The 21,767-nt window shown below is 44.7% G+C and overlaps 1 protein-coding gene across 1 annotated transcript; it reads right to left on the reverse strand.

The window, feature by feature from the left end:
• Window positions 1-13,742: 13,742 nt before the first annotated feature.
• On the reverse strand, window positions 13,743-15,288 carry LOC102703432 (protein DMP2-like). The gene has a single exon (XM_006644130.3). The coding sequence runs from the start codon at window positions 15,027-15,029 to the stop codon at window positions 14,355-14,357; it is 675 nt and encodes a 224-aa protein (XP_006644193.1). The 5' UTR covers window positions 15,030-15,288; the 3' UTR covers window positions 13,743-14,354.
• Window positions 15,289-21,767: the final 6,479 nt, after the last annotated feature.

Genomic DNA, 21,767 nt, shown 5'->3' on the forward strand with positions numbered 1-21,767 from the left:
TTTTTGGGACTTCAGCCAGCAAAGGGAGGGTTCTTTGCTAAGGAAAGCCCAAGGTCGACTCGGCCTAGGGCAAGGGCGGCACAAACGGTTGGACCAGGATTAGCCAAAAGGCTGATTTCTACACAACGAAATACAAAAACACATATTCATGGCCTTTTGAGGAATTAATTAACCAATTAATTTTGACTAATTAACTCTTGGGTAAATCAACCCGATTTCTTATAATTTGATTTAGAAAAAAACAATTTATTTGCTTAGGGCAAAACTCGGGATGTTACACGTATGGTATTAGTGGGAGCACTGGTATTGTGTGGTTTAGCACAACATTAGTGCTTCCTGGTATCGGATCTCATGGGTCGATACCTTCTGCACCAGGTGTGAGAGGCTCTCAAACTCCTGTGTCGAGAACTTTTCTCTTATCTGGCCGAGCAGTCTCTGGAACACCAATTCGGCCAGTTGTTGATCACTAAGGTTTAGACTATAGCATCGACTTCTGATGTCTCTAAACCTCTGGATATAATCATGGACCAACTCATCCATCTTCTATCGGACTTTAGTGAGCTCGGTCAAGCTCATCTCCTGGTACTTATGGAATTGCTTCTACAGATCGGCCTAGCTTCTCACCGAGTTTAAAGGTAGTGAGGAGAACCAGGTGAAGGCCGATTTGGACAGTGATAGCGGAAAAAACCATACCTTCAAGGCATCTTCAGCTGATGCTTCGCCACATTGGGCCAAGAATCGGTTGACTCGTTCTATGGTTGAAACACCGTCTTGGCCTGAGAATTTGGAGAAGTTTGGTACTCTGTACTGGAGTGGTAATGGCACCCTCTCGAACCATTCTGGGTACGGGCACCGATACATCACTGTCTGTTCTTTGGGCCTCAAGCCGAACGCTGCTCTCGCATTTCCTTGGCTATTCGGTCAGTCTAGTCCTCATCCCTGAGCTGCCGCTTAGTTGCTGGGTTTGGTTGCCGAGGTGGGTTGTTGTACATCGGCTCGTCCCTACTTGACCACATTGGTGGGTGCTGATATGGGGCACCGACGTTGTGATAGGGGTTAGCCTACCAATGATACCTTGGTGGCGTCCTCTCTTGGTACGACTATCTTGGTATATCTAGGGACCGCTCAAAGTTGGGTGGAGGGACGTCTTGTATCGGCTCATCATCCCTTGGCGGGTCTCTCGTGTTTCTATGCTGCCGATACTTTGGCATCTCCCCTTTTGGGAAGTATGTTTGTCTCCTCTATGACTCCTGGTCAATAGTACCGTTAGCCACTTGCCTGATCAGTCCAAACAGTGTGTTAACCAGCACTCCCGATTGTCGACTGGTTGATCAGTGCGTGATGAACAACCGAGTCGACCATGTCTTGTAGAGTCAGCTGATTCTTGGGAGGTGGGTAAGGTTGGCATCGGGAGCAGAGACTTCTGGACTAGGCCACCCCTGGTCATACTGAAGGACCAGGCACTACTTCTGGAAATTCTCGATGTGTGACATTCTGCTCGTCGGTCAGCTTGTCGAGTGTGATCGGAACGATGTTCTCTACGCTGACTTTCTTGGTAGCCATCTTCTTGGTTGTGTGCTTGTGTTAACACCAAAATTTGGTAAATTTCCGTATTGGATTCGAATAAGGAAAGGTGCAATCGCCGATAGAAAAATCTTATCCACAAGAATTCGAGAAGGAATCGTGAAGATCCAGGGCTTGGCGGCGCAAATTTATCTATTAATTAGAGTTAGTTAGGATTTTTATTTTATCTCTAAGGGAGTTAGAGTCCAATCAAGACTTGTGTGTTAGAGAGAATTTAAGTAGGAGTTTGTTATTTCTTTTTATCTATTAGGAGTTGTATGGCATGTCCAACACGGCCTAGCCTCAATCCGAGGGTATAAATATGTATGCCCGGGGTCATTGTTTTTCATCTACATCAATCAATAGATCAACTACTCTCGGCGCATCGCCACCCTCCTAATCGAGGTTTCAACTTCGGCGGAACTTGGCACCTAACGTGGGGCTGCATCGTCTCGATCTCCGACGGAGGGGTAAGTACTACGTTCTGCCGGGCCACAGTAATCGCTCGGCTAGATTAGAACTGTCTCGGTTCGATCTGATCTTCTAATCTAGTTGCACGATTGCTAGTTATCGTATCAGTTTCAACTTGAGTTACTTCAGTATCTCGAGTTGATATGGCCGACCACTTTGGGCGATATACGTGGGTTTGATATTTGCTGTTTGACATATTCAATCTAGTATTGTCTCGGTTAGGTCCGATCTAGTAGATTGTGTTTTTTAGATGTTTTATATCAGATCGATGTATTTTATTCATTGTTTTATTAGAGTACTAGCCGATAAGTTACCAGTCATCGACTCATTGGCTTGATAGCGTTCTAGATCTATTATTTAGTATCTAGCCTGACATTGCTAGGTTTAATCTTGAACTGTCTTGGTTGGTTCGATCTTCTATGATTATTCTTAACAATCTCGGCTAGGTATTTTATAGATCTTGGTTGTTTGTCCACCGTCTATAGCCGATGATTTTTGCCGATCCACATGTTTATCATATTTATATCAATATAGTAGCCGATTGCTTTACTGCATTATTTCTGTACCAATCGGCTTGATTTTGTTAGATCGACAGTTATTTATGTTGCATCGGCTTATGAATTACATGCAAATTGGTTTTAGCCGATCAGAACGCATGATTCATTGTTTATTCCAATTAATTCGTCGGTTTATTTATTAGTCTTATCGATCTTCATGTTTCCTATAATCATATCGTGCTCGACTGCATATTGTCTTGGTTAAGTCCAATCTCTATACGTCTAGTTCGATCTGGTTATAGGGGCTCATCTGATTGACTGAGATTAATGAGTGACTTGACGGATTACGTTGGTCTAAAATTTAATTTAATTTTATTTTGATCAAGTTTCTAGCCGATCCAAACTTTTTATGGCCGATTGTTCTGCGTATCGGCTAACTGTTGCAGCACATACATCAGATCGACTGGATTATTAGTTACCTATCAACTCGATAGCTGATCGGCTTGTTTTACTGTTTATATTATTAGTTGCAGGAGCAAACTGATTGGCACGCCCGCACATCATTCTAAGAATTTAGGTCCTGCCCTGGAGCTGTCTAAGATTGACTCCTAGGCCTTCGTGTGAGACACGTCATCGGATCATTTTCAACGTCAACACATTTTTGGCACATCCGGTCGGACCCGTGTGCTATTTTTACTCACAAACGATCGTCTGGTGAGGACTTAGGTATGTCTTCTGTCTTCTGAAGAAGTAGATGCCACGAACTCAATCACGATGGAGGATCTGACAGAGGAACAAAGGCGGCTAGTGGAACAACACATGATAGATTTTAAGAAGCAGTCCCTTGAATATTTCGTCATGACACCAGAAGGGTCAATTCAGAAGATTCAACTCCCCAAACCGATGGTCAAGACACTTCAAGACTTAATCAAGGCAATGGTTGACGAATACACTATTCAAGTAGCTCGACTCGGGGGGCAATATCGGCCAGAAGGATATTATCAGTATCGGCATGGTGAATACGATAGAGGGGATGAGTTGGCCGATAAAGTTGTTGAGATAATGAGGGAACGATTCGGAATCAGACCAAAAAGGCAAATAGATCTGTATCGGCGACCGTATCCTAAGTGGTTCGATAGGGTTCCATTGCCGCGCCGATATAGGGTTCCGAAGTTCTCCTTATTTTCAGGGCAAGACAATGTGTCCACAATTGAACATATCAGCCAATTCCTAGCACAGTGCAGAGAGGCATCGGCTCATGACGCTCTGAAGGTTAGGTTGTTCCCGCTGTCACTTTCTAGATCGGCATTTACATGGTTTTCATCGTTACCTCCAAATTCTATCAAAGTTAGGCCGATCTGGAGAAACAATTTCACAAATACTTCTTTGCTGGCACGAATGAGATGAGACTTACGGATTTAATACTGGTTAAGCAGCAGGAAGGAGAATCAGCTATGGAAATACATACAAAGGTTTCATAATGTTCACAGCCTATGCTATAATTTGAGCTTAAATGATAAACAGTTGGTAGAGCTTGCATTCGGAGGGCTACTAGAACCAATCAAAGACAAATTCTTTTGCCATGAGTTTGCAAGTTTGGCCCATCCCATTCAAGCAGTATCGGTTCATGAAAGCCGATTACGAAAAGAAGAGGATTTTTGGAGTCGCCAAAGCCGGAGCAGAGAAGATAATTTTCAAGCATGAGTTCTCATACTTCAAAACTGGGGGGGCATGTGTTAACACCAAAATTTGGTAAATTTTTGTATTGGATTCGGGTAAGGAAAGGTGCAATCGCCGATAGAAAATCTTATCCACAAGAAGACAAATTCGAGAAGGAATCGTGAAGTCCCAGGGCTTGGCGCGCAAATTTTTCTATTAATTAGAGTCAGTTAGGATTTTTATTTTATCTCTAATGGAGTTAGAGTCCAATCGGGACTTGCGTGTTAGAGATGGAATTTAAGTAGGAGTTTGTTATTTCTTTTTATCTATTAGGAGTTGTATGTCGTGTTTAACACAGCCTAGCCTCAACCCGAGGGTATAAATATGTATGCCCGGGGTCATTGTTTTTCATCTACATCAATCAATAGATCAACTACTCTCAGCGCATCGCTACCCTCCTAATCGAGGTTTCTAACTCCGGCGGAACTTGGCACCTAACGTGGGATTGCATCGTCTCGATCTCCGACGGAGGGGTAATGTCACGCCCAGAAATTTACACCAAATTTCTGAACAATAGCATGTATTAAATCTCGGTCCAGGCATCAGCCCGAGTACACACTATGACAAATTAATACACAGTTCCACGACTTAAAAACAAATAAAAACAATTATCTATCGAAATGCAGCGGAAAAGGAAAACAAGACTAGACCATCTAATCTTCAGCTTCAGCTGGCGAAGACGGCTCCACACCACAGGCATTCTCGACGGCGGACTGAACCTCACTTCAACCTTCGGAACAACCTTCTTCTGACACAGGCTCTGGCACTTGCTCTGGTGGGGGAAAAAGTAAGCAAGGCTGAGTACAAACCACCGTACTCAACAAGTAACACCCAAGAGAGGGAGAATAATGAATGCAATAGGGTATCAAGGATAGGCTAAGGTTAAATTGCACAAAGCTACAGTAATTTAGCAAAACAGTAGATAAAATAGACTGAAATAAAAGTAAAGTAACATTTAAAATAATCATCCACTGTCCAACGTTACACCAAGTTGCAACAGGCCCAAACCACTGTCGAACGTTACACCACGTAGCGACAGGGTCAACCCTCTGTCCAACGTTAAACCACGTTGCGACAGACCCAAACCACTGCCAACGTTACACCACGTTGCGCAGGGTCAAACCAGTTCCAAGATTTGTAAAATTATTAAAGGGGTTCAACTAATCCCAGTGAGTCTGTCAGTTCGCCCAATAACCGCGGGCACGGCTATTCGAATAGTTTTACTCTGCAGAGGTGTACAACTTTACCCACAAGACATGGCTCCCAAGCATGTTACCATGCCCCAACGTATCACCACGATACCTCAGTACGGAAACCATGAAAAGACCTTTCACCTAACCCTCCCTAGACAATCGCACCACACTTCAGGTTTCACCCCCTCCTTTACACCAAGTCGGGCAGTCCCCTCTTGTGCCTTGGTAGATCCGGAAGCAGGAGAAGCTTTCGTTACACCACGATTGCCCGTCCATACTCCATCACGCCTACCCTTTCCTGGGTACGTCGAATAGGGACAAGCTAGATTACGACTCTCACCGTTGCCCATTCTGGCTTGTGGTTAGTACGTGTAAGACCTTCAGGGTTTCCTAAGAACCGGTCCTTAATTGCCATGGGCACGACTCTCAAAACCATGCACCCACAGCCCACCATAAGCAATATTTTAGTTGTATTAATCCACAACGGGAAATGAATAATGATAACAACCATTGAAGGTGTACCAAAGTGCAACAATAATTAAATAATAATTGGTGAGCTAGTTGAACTAAGCATGGCTAAGCATTGACTAACCCTAATTCTAGTCAAATTAACCTTGGGATGACAATAATAAATGGGAATCAACGGATATATTGGTAAATTCCCAATAAAGTAAATAAAGTAAATACATTTGAATACAATGCATGTTTGAATGTAAAAGCGGGGGATTTTATAAACATAGGTTCAATATGATCAAAGAAGGGTGCCACTTGCCTTGCTTAGACCCACGAGGAACTTCGGCGACGACTTCGAGAACGAACGGTGCTTCGACGGGGTCAAAACCTACGACAAAGAAGGCAAAACAAGAAAAACAAGCTAAAAAACTACTGAAACAGAGAAAGAAACTATTTTTAATGGATTCTTGGCATTTTTCTGGATTTAATGAAACTTGAATGAACCTAAACGGAGACTAGATGAATTACTTATGAATTTTAGAAGTTTTCTGGGTTTTTTAGCTAAACAGAAAAGTCCTAAATCAATTATTGCGCAATTAATGGGCTGCCGACGTCAGCGAGGAGAGAGGAAGGGAGTGCTGACATCCGGGTCCTACTGGACAGTGAGACAAGAGGAGGAGAGGGGCTGACAAGGGGGCCCAGGGGGAGAGAGAAAGGGGGAGATGGAGGGAGCTGATGGAGCGGGCCCCACCTGGCGGAGAGAGGTGGTCGCTGGTTAGTGGGCCCTGCCAGCCAGAGGGGAGGCAGAGCAGAGGAGAGGGGTGGAGAGCTCGGGCGACGGCGCGGGGAGTGGGCGGTGGTGGGCGGCAGCCGGCGTCGGCGGCAACGGGCCCCGGTGGCAGCGACTAGATGGCGACGGTGGCACACGGTGGGCGGCGACCAGCGGGCGGCGGCGCACGGAGGGCGACGATCGATGGGCGGCGCGGAGGGGAGGACATCGGCCGACGGCGCGGGGCGGAGACAGCGACGACACGGCGAACGCGGGTGCGCCCTGGCAACGGCGGGGTCGCGTCGGCAATGGTGAGGCGAGGGAGACGACACCGGGACGGACGGTGGCGACGGAGAAGGTGACGGCGAAGGGACTGCGACAACAACAAGAGCGCGCACGCGCGTGGCGGCTGCGTCAGCTTGGCAGTGGTGCCCGCAGGGGGAGAAAGAGGGGAAAAGGATGGCGGTGGCTCACCGGCGACGAGAACGGCGACGACGAGTCGGTGGGATCGGGTGGCGGCGGAGGACGTTGGCCGACGGCGAGCGGTGGGGCGCACTCGCGGTGGCACGAAGAAACAGAGGAAGGGAGGAGAGCGGGCTCACCGGGGTGGCGCGGCGACGACGGCCGATGCGACGAGATCGATCGGCGCTGGGCGACGGTGGCGCGGCAGACTCGGCGGCGGAGCAGCGTCGGCGGCACGAGGGAGAGGGGAATTTAGAGGTGGCGGCTACCGCGCGTAGGGTGGGGAGGCGGTGACGGCGCATCGCAACGACGGCGGCGTCGGCCGGGCGGCGCGCGCACGGAGGAAGAGCAGGGGGGATGCAGCAGGGCGGCGGTGCGGGAAAGCGGGGGCGGCAAAACGACGGCGTGACGGCGACGACGTCGGGCGGCGACCCGGCGGCGGCGGTGCGTGGCTCCTGGCGCTTGCCGACGGCACGGGGAGGTCTGCAGCGGCGGCGAAGAGGGAAGAAAGAGGGAGAGAGGAGAGGAGAGCTCACCAGCGGCGACGGAAGGCGACAGCACGTCGGCGAGGAAGAGGCGGAGGTGGAGACGCGGACGAGCGGCGACTTGCGATGTTTGGTGGCGAGATCGGTCGACGGCGTCGAGACGACGGGCACGGCGGCGGGAGGGACGAAGGGGCGGCGACGACGCTCAGGTGCACACTGGCAGCGACGGAGACTGGCGGGAGATCAGCGAGGTAGGGGCGGCGGTGGTGACGCGGGTGGGCGGCGACGTCCGACGGCCGACGAGGAGATCGGCGGCTGGTGGCGACGGAGGGAAGCTTCGGGCGGAAAGGGGAGAAGTGGCGGCGGGGCGGCGGCGCGGGGATTTTATAGGTGGCGGCGCCGGCTAGGGCGGAGCGGCCGGGGGAGACCGAGTCGACGACGCGGCGAACTCGGCGGCGGGAGTTGCGGCGGCGGGGGTTGCGGCGCGGCAGCGGACTCGGACTCGGCCGGCGCGGGCTGGCGGAGCTCGGTCGCTGACAGGTGGGCCCCACCTGTCAGTGGCGCGAGAGAGAGGAGGGAGGCGGCGCGGACTCGCGGGCGCGGGCGCGGCGCGGGAGCGGCGCGGGAGCGGGCGAGCTGGGCCGGAGCAGCGGCCCAGGCGGGAGGAGGCGCGCGCGTGCGCGGGGACGGAGCGGAAGGCCGGCTCGGCTAGGCCGGCCGGGCGGGGAGAGGTGGGCCGGCTCGGCTGGGCCGGCCCGGGAAGGAGGAGAGGAAAAAGAAAAAGGAAAAAGAAAAGGAAGGGAGGAAAATTGGACTTCGGCCCAATTTGGGAAGGAAGGGAAAAAGAAAGGAAAAAGGAGGGAAAAAGGAAAACCCCACTTTTGCCGAGTTTTAAATTAATTTGTTTGATCAAATTTTATTGTTCTACAATTTGAATTTAAATCCAGTTAATTGATTTGGAACCTCGATTTAATTAAATTAATTCCTTTTAGAGGGATTTTTCCTGAGTTAATTAAGCCAATTGTTGCTTACGAAATTCTTTTTACGATTTTAGGCTTAGGACAAAACTCCGGGCGTGACAGGTAAGTACTACGTTCCACCGGGCCACGGTAATCGTTCGGCTAGATTAGAACTGTCTCGGTTCGGTCTGATCTTCTAATCTAGTTGCGCGATTGCTAATTATCGTATCAGTTTCAACTTGAGCTACTTCAGTATCTCGAGTTGATCTGGTCGACCACTTTGGGCGATCTACGTGGGTTTGATATTTGCTGTTTGACATATTCAATCTAGTACTGTCTCGGTTAGGTCCGACCTAGTAGATTGCGTTTTTCAGATGTTTTATATCAGATCGATGTATTTTGTTCATTGTTTTATCGGAGTACTAGCCGATAAGTTACCAGTCATCGGCTCATTGGCTTGATAGCGATGTTTAGTATCTAGCCTAACATTGCTAGGTTTAATCTTGAACTATCTCGGTTGGGTCCGATCTTCTATGATTATTCTTAGCAATCTGGGCTAGGTATTTTATAGATCTTGGTTGTTTGTCCGCCATCTATAGCCGATGATTTTTGTCGATCCACATGTTTATCATATTTATATCAATATAGTAGCCGATTGCCTTACTGCATTATTTCTATACCAATCGGCTTGATTTAGTTAGATCGGCAGTTATTTATGTTGCATCCGCTTATGAATTACATGCAAATTGGTTTTAGCCGATCACAACGCATGATTCATTGTTTATTCCAAGTAATTTGTCGGTTTATTTATTAGTTTTATCGATCTTCATGTTTCCTATAATCATATCGTGCTCGACTGCATACTGTCTTGGTTAAGTCCAATCTCTATACGTCTAGTTCGATCTAGTTATAGGGCTCGTCCGATCGACTGAGATTAATGAGTGACTTGGCGGATTACGTTGGTCTAATATTTAATTTAATTCTATTTTGATCAAGTTTCTAGCCAATCCAAGCTTTTTATGGCCGATTGCTCTGCCTATCGGCTAACCGTTGCAGCACATACATCAGATCGGCTGGATTATTAGTTACCTATCGGCTCGATAGCTGATCGGCTTGTTTTACTATTTATCTTATTAGTTGTAGGATCAAACTGACTGGCACACCCGCACATCATTTTAAGAATTTAGGTCCTGCACTGGAGCTGTCTAAGATTGACTCCCAGGCCTCCGTGTGAGACACGTTGTCGAATCATTTTCGACGTCAACAGCTTGCTGGTCGCTCGTTTGAGTTGGGTCTTCTTAGCACGGGTCCCACCTGGCGTGCCAAAAATGTGTTGACGCTGAAAATAATTAACAACGTGTCACACACGAAGGCCTGAAAATCACTTCTCAGAACGTTCCAGTGCAGGACCTAAATTCATAGAAAACTGGGCGTGCTAGTCAGTTTGATCTGTAACTGACAAGATATAACATAGAAAAGCAGTTAAACCCAAACTGCCATCGGCCGGACAACCGATACCGCTTCTGGACCCTAGCCAATGAGCCGGACGATCGGCTTTATAGGAATTTCAAGATAATATACGAAAATATGCCCTATCAATTGAATAATGAGTAGGATAATCACCAAATAACACAATCAACTAACTAGTCTTAAAAGATCGGACTTAACCGAGATAGTTTCAAGATTAACCAGCCGATTGGACCGATATGGTGCTTCTCGCACATGTTGTTAGCCGCCGATAGGAGACTAAAACATGGAAATCAATGTAAACTAGATTGCTATGCTAACTACCAACACAAAACAATAACGACTAAACATATACGTACTCACGCTAACCTAGAAGATTGGACCAAACCAAGACAGTTCAAATCTAAACATAACAATGCAAAAGATCAGCATAATATTACAATACACAAGTAATTAAATACCAAACTAGCGTAATTTATCAATCTATCTACTAATCTTAGTCGATCGGACAAGCTCCTACAGCTAGATTGGATCAAACTTACATAGATCGAACCAAACCATGACAATATGCAGTCGGGCTCGATATAACTATAGAAAACGTGAAGATCGATAAGCTTAATAGATAGACCGATGAATTACTTACGATAATGCTGGCTAGAACTCCAACGATAAGCCCTCATGAGTACTCAATCTAATCTGACCCAAACAACTATATTGATTGGATCAAACCGAGGCAAAATCAAGTTGAATAGATTCATATCGACAGATCGAATAAAGAACTCGTGAGAACTTGATCAAAAACCTATCGCACTACAAACTGAGAACAGATCAAAGTAATAACAAGCCTCAGATAGACTGTCGACCAACTACGCAGGAAATCAAACAAAATCGAGATAGTCCTGTTCTAGCCGTTCGACGTGTTGATGAAGATGAACTACATTGCGAAGCTGACAAACCTCGCACCGAGAGTTCGCTCTGTCGAAAAGGTTGGTGATGCGCCGAAGGTGTATTGGATGAACTAATTGTTGTTTTTACAAAGATGCGGGATACCCTATTTATATCCCATAATTTAACTAACCTAACCGGATACGGATCCGTATTAGCAACTAACCTATTATACACGGACTCTAATTAGATCTAAAATCCTAAAAAAAACTCTAAGTTATAGATAAACCTAAGTTACATGGACTATGATTAGTTCCGAAGCTATCTCTAACCATCTGGGCCCAATTGGACTCCAATCCTTGTTCAATCCAGACTCTATCGGCAGTACTCGAGTTGCATCCTGCTTGGTCTTCCATCCGATTGCCCTTTTCCTGTCTAATTCGGTCTCTAATCATGCATTAATCCATAACGGATATTTGCCAAAATCTGGCGTTAACAGAGACCCAAGTGTCTGGTGGACATACCTTGGTAGGTAGTCTGGGGGCATAGACTGTTCACTTGTCCTAGGGTTTACTGGTCATGAAAATTTGTGCTAGTCCTCTTTTTTAGGGTTATACTAGTTGGTGGGTTTTGGCACGAATTCCCCCCGGATGCCATGTGACACGTGAGGAAGAGGTGTCAGGTGGGTAAAGTGGTACACCGTTGGCCAAAGAGTATGATATATTCAAATAGTGCCCTCGGTTATGGGAAAGTGGAGTGACAGCCAAAAGTTAGAGAATTTCCGTTCGTAGGTTACAACTTCAATTAAAAACTTGTAAAACTAGGATGAGACAAGTTTGCGTTGGTGTATGGCTTGTTGAAGTAAGATCACGTTGGTGCATGACTTGATGAAGCAGGATCACATTGGTGCATGACTTGAGTTTAACATAATATAGGAATAGAACGTGGTTTATTAAATTTGCTTTTAAACTTCTTTAAAATTTAAATGCTCGTTTACTGTAAAATTAGCCCTATATATGTTTCATTTGTACTCTCTTGTATTATTTTTGCATTGTCCTAGTGTGGTTTGCACAGTACGAAATTACTCATCCTTGCTTCTTTCTCCCCCTCCCCCACTAGCAGAGGAGTTCTTCGAAGATGGTGGCTTTGCTTTCTCGCTCGCACCTACCGTCAAATGCCTATGTTTGCTCACGTGTTGGTCGCCTACTTCGTCTTTTCGTTTGTCTTTGTGTGCAAAACCTTTGGTTGCCCGTATAATTTAAAAGTCTATTTATGCTTCCGCTTGTAAACTCTGGTATGTATACCTTACCTTCTAGAACAAGGAATAATAAACTCACCAATAGAATATAATGGTCTATTTTCCGGGCATCTTATTTTACACTACCATAGCTTACACGTATCCCTACAAGGATAACGATTGGAGTTAGTCCTCTCCCATGAGACTTGAGTCCTCGGTGACATGATTTTCTGCGCTATGCCTGAGTACTCCTGTACAAGACCTCTTCCTCACCTTTGCGCGCGCCATCGCCCTTTGTGGCCCAGTTAACACTGGTGCAGATGTGCGTGAGGACGAGGGCAGCTGAGAGAAGGGAGGCGTTGTCCGAATCCAATGGAGCTAACCCCGACCCAAACCTGAAAAGGGAAACAAATCAAGAGAGGATGGTTGGACGAGAGGTAAGGCAGGAACCAAATTGGGCAGCAAACGGAAGAGGAATAGGGCATCGTTAGTAACAGATTAGTATATGATTAATTAATTATTAATTATTAAAAAATATAAAATAGATTAATATGATTTTTAAAACAACTTTCCTCTATAATTTTTTTTGCAAACAATACACCGTTTAGCAATTTGGGAAGCGTGCGCATGGAAAACGAGGGAGTTTAGATAACGGGCTCAACGCAGCCTAGTCCAGGAGCTCATCGGCATTGTCTCATGGCTTAGGCCATGTTCGGTAGCATGGGGGAGAGGGTTAGTTATCCCACGCGAAAAACGTAGTAATAGATTAGTACATGATTAATTAATTATTAAAAATAAAAATAGATTAATATGATTTTTTTAAAAAGAACTTTCCTATAGAAAATTTTCACAAAAATACACCGTTTAGTAGTTTAGAAAGTGTGCGTGTGAAAAATAGGGAGGTTTAGTTATCTTATAAGGATGGCCGAATGCGGCCTTAGTCTCCAACTCTAACCACCTCGATGGACCATGCCGCTCTACCACCTCCGCAGATGAACATGAGTGAGGCTGGGAGGGCTGACATATGGGCTGCACGGTTTTATTATTTTTTGCTTGGAAGAGTTGTTATATAATTGTCACGTTAACACGTGTAACCATGTCAAATACGTCATATTAGATAAACCGTCAATCCTAATACCATATAGGATAAAACCATCGTCTAAATCACAAATAAGTTGATCTACAAGTTGGTGGATGCTCTATACCTGATTTTGCAATTGAGGGAAGTGAGTAAATATTGACCCATACTTGATGGACATTTTCCTAATGAAAATGGTGGATTCTACTTCTTGTGTTTTCTTCCATGGAGCCGAATTGCATCGATGCAATTAGAGCTGGGAATTAGGCCGTGCTTTTATGGGCCGACCCAAGACACAGTGGCTTGGCATGACAGAAAGCACGATACGGCCCAACACGAATTGGGTCAGGCTGGCACGACATGACCACGAGCCGGGCTTGGACCGAGAACACAAGCATGTTGGAAGCACGATACGACACGATTATTGGGCCGTGCTTGGGCAGGCACGGCCCAAGAGAGGCACAAAACAGTCACGCCAGATAGACTTTCTTCTTGGACTCTGCTTCCACAATAGGTTGATTTTATTTCTAGACCGGCCATTAGTCATGTTAATGCAATATCTATGTGCAACTCAGCATGCCTGTCTCACTGATATTGTCATGCACTCACATGGACACAACCACTTTGTCGATCGTGTGATTCCTCTAGTTCATTGCTTTGACACGACCCGACATTGGTGGATTAATGTCTTTGACGTATGGATCACCGTAATATGACATGACAATACGACAGCAGACTTAATAACCTGTACTGGGCCGTGCTTGGGCCGGCATGGCCCAAACAACCCAAACATGCACGACATGCTTCTGGGCCGTGCTTGGGCCATGACATCACCCTCGTGTGCCTGCACGGCACGACACGGGGAGTAAGTGGGGCCGGGCCAACACGACTAATTTTGGCACGAAGCACGATGGGCCGTACCCGGCCCGAGTCCCAGCTCTAGATGCAATGTTTTAGAAAATTTCGGCCCGACAATTTAACCACTTGTTCAACTATTTCATCGCGGTTTGAAGTTCCAGGCCGTTATATATCAACGGAGTACGGTGTAGTGTATGTATGCATGATTACATTTTTTAAGACTGCATGCCTGTATTGATTGAGTGAATCAAATTTCGATCACTGAGAGTGGGGTGTCATATCCGTGTAGCCGATGCTCTTCCTGGTCGTTGGGAAGATCATAAACACCATGCTGGACAGGAACCCAGCTCCAAGCGGTAGGTTCACCAGCAGCTCTCTCATGTCTGGCCCAGCGTCCGGGAAGAGGCACGTCTGCACGGCCGCGTCGGCGAAGGCGACGGCCATGAACACCAACGCCGAGAAGAAGGCGTGGACGAAGTCGAGCGCCGTGATCCTGAACCTGGACAGGTCCTTGAACACGGCGTCCCGCTCGTCCCGCGTGCCGGCGAAGTTAAAAGGGCGGAACCCGCGGAGCGTGGCCACGCCGTAGTAGAGCTGGCCGTCGCGGCCGACAAGGCTGTCCGTGAAGGAGAGGAGCACGCAGGAGGCCGCGCAAGCGCAGATGAGCGCCAGGACAAGGTACCGGTTGGCTGCGGCGTGGCAGACACCGTGGTTGCTGAAGGACGGCGCCAGAGCCTGGAACGCCAGCACCGTGCCCGTCGGCAGGAGTTTCAGCAGGTCTGACGCGCCCGATAGTGTCTTATCCACCGGTGGCCGGATCGGCCTAACGGCCGCGTGCTCGGCGATGATCTCCTGTGGCTGCTTCTTATCATCGCCACAGCACGCTTCGAGGTCATCGGCCGGCATTTGGACATGCACAGCATTAGGATCCATGTGCCGTATACAAAACTGCAAATTGATTGAATGATCAATGGATCGTTGAGCTGGGTGACCGATCGAGAGAGAGATCTTGTGTTTGCAGTAGACAGATCTCACGAGGTACTATGTTTTTTTTTTCTCTTTTCTTTTGCACGAGGTGCGATATAAAGGTTTGGACGGTGGCGTGTGGGTTTGTTGCCTGCCCTTTTATATATGGCTAGTATTACGTATACGTGGGGTAGGAGCAGTTATAACTTACAACAAGCAACAAGAAATTGTTCCTGCCCTTTTATGGCTAGTATGGCGTAATGCCAACACAGTGTAGCGTGCGATGCCCTACATATAGTCGCATCATGCATATTCCCTGGCCACTAGCATGCATGGTGGCTGGCGTCACCTACGTACGTTCGCATGCGTTTCAGTTACAACGGCAAGAACTAGTTCACGCGCTACAGGGCAACGGTTCCACAATGCGAGCGTCACAAACCGGCCTAACCGCAACGGACTGCTCGTTTCAGCGGACGGTCAAACCTTATTTTCACAGCAGGTGGAACACCTGTCTATCGTCTTCTATCAGTAAAAGTCACTATTTTCGCACGAGGGTGTCGTAACGGCCTGCAAAAATTAATTTTAACGGATGGACCTGTTAGTAGAACATCTACCAAAATATATTTTTTCTCTTTTGTTTTTTTACGTGCCAAAAGAAAACAAAAATATTTTTCGTTTCCACATACGTACGGACCTCAACGGAAATGAATTCTCATATTTTTGATCTTTTAGGTGCCAAAATAAAACATTTTTTTATTTTTACTAAGCACCTACACACTCAAATCCATGTTACAAGCCGCACTATTTATTTGAATGAATTATGCACCCATGTCATTATTGGTGACATTCCAACTCAAGACCTCGCATCCACACACCGATCTATCAAGCACTTCTGTTTGCAAGGACTTCACCTGCTTTAACCTTGTAAATTGTAATACTTATTTGGTTCCCTAAATGATTTTAATTGAAAAGTTAATCAATTACAAAGTTGTAGATCTAATCGATCCCTATAACTTTTATATAGCACACATTTCCATCAGATGTCGTTTAAATTATAGATTTGAGGTATTAATTGCAAAATAAGTATGATATATTATAATGAATATTTGGGCCTCTAAGCAATCACAAATAAGAAAAGTATCAAGTATAAATATTTAGATCTCGTCAGGGCTTACAATTTTTATACAAAGTTCATCTTTATCCAACTACATACAAACAAGTTTGGTATACTTATGTACTATTTTGAAATTTGATTTTCAAATGCAGATCATTAAGAGCCCCAATGATGAGGACATGACCACTTGGATATCACCAAAATTACCTTACATATTAGATTTATATTTTATATATTTCAACAAAGTACACTTACTATGAATTGTTTACGTTATCGTTTGCAGAAGTACTTGCATAGGTCAAACAAAGGAGAGTGAGCGTAAAAGGTACTTAGTTGAAGTTGATTGGGGACCAAATTATCATCTTCCCTAAATCTACTCCAGCATGCCCATGTCACTTTGTCCCTGTCGGCAATTTGGGCACCAGTAAAACCAAAGACACCTCTAAATGAAAAAAAATGTATAAGATACATGTTTATTTAAAGAGTGAAGTGCACCAGCGGTCCCTAAATTTGTATGCATGTGTCATCTAGGTCCTTGAATTCTCAAAATGTATTTTTGGGTCCCCGAACTTATCCGGGGGTGTCATAATGGTCCAAACGAGCTCTAACCCGCTCCATCCGCTGACGTGGCATGCCACGGTGGCGCCTATGTGTTGGTGGTGCCATGTGGGTCCCACATGTCGGTTTCTCTCTCTTCCTTATTCTTTTCTCTCTCTTCTCGTAGACGCCACCGTGGCATGCCACGTCAGCGGATGGAGCGGGTTAGAGCTCGTTTGGACCTATATGACACCCTCGGACAAGTTCGGGGACCCAAAAATACATTTTGAGAGTTTATGGACCTAGATGATATATGCATACAAATTTAGGGACCACTGGTTGACTTCACTCTTATTTAAATATTATTAATGCTCTAGATCCATAATAAATACACGGGGTGGTAAGCGAGAAGCAAAGATAGATGGTACACTAGGAACAGGGATTATCCAGGTTTATGCTCAAGCATGAGATAATACGCTACTCCTGCTTGTTTGTAGATTGCTTGTCTAATCCATATAAAAGGTGTGCAATAAGTACAATCCATATATAACCTATTAGATTAGATTGTAATCCCAACGGACCCCTATCTCCTCTTATGTACCGAAGGGTAGGATTAAAAGAGTGTGGGATACCCGGATATAGGGTATACAATATACCATACTTATCTGTATAGTAATGGGGTTTGAGTAGTAAAAAATATGTAGACGATAGATATCAGATCGAATCAATTAGGCATATGGTAAGGATGAGGATTCTATCTCTAGATTTCTATAGCCAATTGTATCTAGGCAGGATAAGCTTAGTCTTGTTGGATTAGATCCCTTTCTATTGTATATGTATATAATGTTAGATAATTTAATTCAATCATAAACAATAGATTACGAATTTAAGCCCTAATCAATACATGATCACTGATTAATTCAAATGCGAAAAACTAAATAAACTTGCAGATGAAGCCATCTGATTCCTTTCTTTCTTCCCTTCAATTCTGTCTTCTTTCCTTCAACTCCAGCGAGATTAGATCGCTGATGATCTGTTCTGAATCTCCGACCTTCGGGTCTCCAACGGTACTGCCCTGGAATCACCGCACGAAATCCTTCCAGTGCGTCTCTGATCGGGAGAGATTGATTTCGAATTTCTTGTTGCAGGAATAAGCGACACGAGCGTCCCCGTGGGTTCCTCTTCTTTTATATAGCACTGGTGGGCCTCGGGGGCTTTTCCTAATCCGATTCTGACCCGTAACCACCGATCGCAGTTACGGCCCATGAGGGTTACGAATTTTAGAGTTAGAGATAGATTACGGTGGTTATATCCTTTCCTAAATATCGCCTAACCGATAAATCAACCAACATTCTTCCCTTGATTTAGAGGTTAATTATGAGTCCATCATATAATATAGCTCCCCAAAGCAATGTAACACAACAATATTTAGCATTATTGAGATGACAAGACTTATAGTTCATCATATCACACAAATAAACCCTTGATTAATTAAGCGGTTGTTGATTGAACTTAATTGCCCTGGTTTCCAGGATCATATTCAAGGTCATTTCACAATCCCATGTTGGCTACATGTTCTTTGAACAAATTGGGAGGTAAGCCTTTGGTTAACGGATCCGCAAGCATTGGTTTAATGTTTATGTATTCAACTTTAATTTTTTGATCCTGTACTCTATCTTTCACAACATGATATTTAATGTCAACGTGTTTGGTAGCTTCACTTGACTTGTTGTTACTCGTATAGAAAACTGTGGCCTCATTATCGCAGTATATTGTCAGTGGTCTTTCAATGCTGTCAACCACTTGTAATCCCGGGATAAAATTTTTGAGCCATATAGCCTGCCCCGTTGCCTGATAACATGCTACATATTCTACCTGCATTGTCGACAATGCAGTTAGTGTTTGTTTAGTACTTTTCCATGAAATGGCTCCCCCCGCGAGAGTGAATATATACCCAGAAGTAGATTTCTTGGTATCTAAACACCCTGCGAAGTCAGCATCCGAATAGCCTGTAACTTCAAGCTTATCAAATTTTCTATATGTGAGCATGTAATGTTTAGTTCCTTGCAAATAGCGCAATACTTTCTTTACTGCCTTCCAATGGTCCATACCTGGTTTAGACAGATATCTGTCAAGCATCCTAGGTACAAACGCCAAGTCTGGTCACGTACAAACTTGAGCATACATTAAGCTTCCGACAGCTGAAGCATATGGTACCTTAGTCATTTCTTTTTCTTCCAATTTATTTCTCGGACTTTGGAATGAACCAAATTTGTCCCCTTTCATAATTGGAGCAGGTGATGTCGAACATTTGCTTATATTATATCTTTCCAATATTCTGGAAATATATGATTTCTGAGATAATCCTAGCACCCCTTTGGACCTGTCTTGGTGAATCTCGATACCCAAAACGTACGATGCATCACCGAGATCTTTCATATCAAATTTCGATGATAAAAATTCCTTGGTTTCTCGCAGCTGATTCTTGTCACTGCTTGCTAATAAAATGTCATCTACATAGAGTACTAGTATAATGAATTTCTCACCTTTAATTTTGGTATAAATGCAGTTGTCCACCTTATTTTCCTTAAATCAGAATTTCTTGATAATTTCATCGAACTTAAGTTTCCATTGTCTTGACGACTGTTTAAGTCCATAGATGGATTTCTTAAGTTTGCATCCCATATGACTCTTTCCTTCCACAACAAAACCTTCCGGTAGACCATGTAAACATTTTCATTTAAGTCGCCATTTAGAAATGCCGTTTTCACATCCATTTGATGGAGTTCTAAATCATAATGTGCCACTAGCGTCATGACAATTCTGAATGAGTCTTTCTTAGAGATAGGAGAAAACGTTTCATTGTAATCAATTCCTTCTCTCTACGAAAAACCCTTCGCCACAAGTCTTGCTTTGAATCGTACGATATTTTCTTTGGAGTCCAATTTAGTTTTGTAGACCCATTTGCAGCCTACTGTTTTTACTCCTTTAGGAATTTCTACTGGATCCCACACTTTATTTTGGCTCATTGATTTGGGTTCATCTTCCATGGCTTGAATCCACTTGGATGAATTTTGACTGCTTATGGCTTCTTTAAATGAGGTGGGGTCGTCTACCTTCCCAATATCTTCACCCATGTAAATTTCATAATAATCAAGGATGCCAGATCTCCTGTTCCGTTGTGATCGTCTTAATTCTTGATTTTCATTATTGACCACAGACGGTTCAGGATCAGGTTGCGGAATTTCTTCATTATGTATCACAGGACTCTGTTGAGGCTCATTATTTTCATGGGTTTCGGTATTTTCCTCAGCAGTAGCCGTAGCGCCAACAGTGGAAACTACAGTTTGTGGTACATTATAAAAAATAGGGACATTATTCTCTTGGATTTCTGGAGGAGAAGAAACACTCACCCGAATTTCCTCAAGATTAATTTCCCTTTCCTGTGAACTCCCCGTTTCATAATTTTCCAAGAAGAAAGCATGTCTGGTTTCTATAAATTTAGTGACACGGTCTGTACAGTAAAATCGATATCCCTTATAATGCAATGGGTAACCGATAAAATGGTAGCTCACAGTCTTGGGGTCTAATTTCTTTAATTGGGGGTTAAATAATTTAGCTTCTGCATGGTAGCCCCACACTTCAAATAATTCAATGTCGGTTTTCTTTCGGTCCATAATTCATACAGAGTTTTCGGCACCGACTTGCTTGGAACTCTGTTTAGTATATGTGCAGCCGTTTTTAATGCCTCAATCCATAATTTATTTGATAAGTTAGAGTGACTAAGCATGCTCCGCACCATCTCCATGAGTGTGCGGTTGCGTCTTTCTGCCACTCCATTTTGTTGAGGCTCCCCAGGCATGGAATATTGAGCAATAATCCCATAAATTTGAAGATATTGAGCAAATGGACCAGGAGTTTGCCCAAATGAAGCATGTTTCCCATAGTATTCACCACCACGGTCCGATCTCACTATTTTAATTTTCGCGTTGTGCTGGTTTTCAACTTCTATTTTGAATATTTTGAATTTTTCGAGAGATTCGGAACGATCGCTTATGGGGTAAATATATCCATAACAGGAGTAATCATCCGTAAATGTGATGAATGAATCAAAACCATCTACAAATGTCACTGGGAATGGTCCACAAATATCAGTGTGAATTATTTCTAGTGGACTCGTGCTCCTAGTGGCTCCTTTCTTAATTGATTTAGCAAATTTTCTTTTAACGCAATCTATGCAATGATCAGTGTCAGAAAAATCTAAGGGGAGTAATAATTCTTCTTTAATGAGACGTTCGATTCTCCCCCTAGAAATATGGCCTAAGCGACAGTGCCACAATTTCGATGAAGTCTCATTTTTATCATTGCAGACATTTATGACATTCATCACAGTATGATCCAAAAAGAGCAAGTAGAGTTTGTCTCGTACGAAGGCAAGACCAATTACTTTATTTAGATGCTTAATGTAACAAGTTCTCTTGGAAAAATAACAGTCGTATCCTGACTCTGCTAGGACTCTAACTGAAATAAGATTCCTTTTAACGAAAGGAGCAACTAAGACATTATTAAGTATTAAATTGTAGCCACTGGGAAGCTTGAGTGCGAGGTCTCCAACAGCCTCCACTTCAATCTCCGCTCCATCAGCTACTCTTAGGATGTACTCCCCCTTTCTTAGCGTCTGGACGCCATTCAATCCCTGTAATGAATTAGTAACGTGCACAGTGGCACCTGAGTCAACCCACCAAGAATTTCGGGAAAACTCAACATATAGGGATTCATTAACGTTGGAAATTTCTTTAATTTCATTTATACCTTTACGGGCCAACCACTCCTCGAAGCGGGGGCAGTCTGTGTGCCAATGTCCATCACTGTCACAGAAAGTGTAGTGAGGACTCTTGAATTTTGGCCCAACTGAAAATTGACCAGTTTATTGAGCAGCCTTACTCCCTCCTTGTTTCGGAGGGTGAGATGGCTTGCCCTTTTTCTTTGATCCAGAGGCTTCTCCTTGATGGAACTTTCTCTTGCCCTTAGAGTTGACGAGGTTGAGCTGGTCA

This window comes from Oryza brachyantha, chromosome 1 (genome assembly GCF_000231095.2).
Source record: "Oryza brachyantha chromosome 1, ObraRS2, whole genome shotgun sequence".
In the NCBI taxonomy this organism is placed as follows: domain Eukaryota; kingdom Viridiplantae; phylum Streptophyta; class Magnoliopsida; order Poales; family Poaceae; genus Oryza; species Oryza brachyantha.

Coding starts and splice junctions, on each gene's coding strand:
- LOC102703432 (XM_006644130.3), bottom strand. CDS start 15,029: ATGGATCCTAATGCTGTGCATGTCCAAATGCCGGCCGATGACCTCGAA.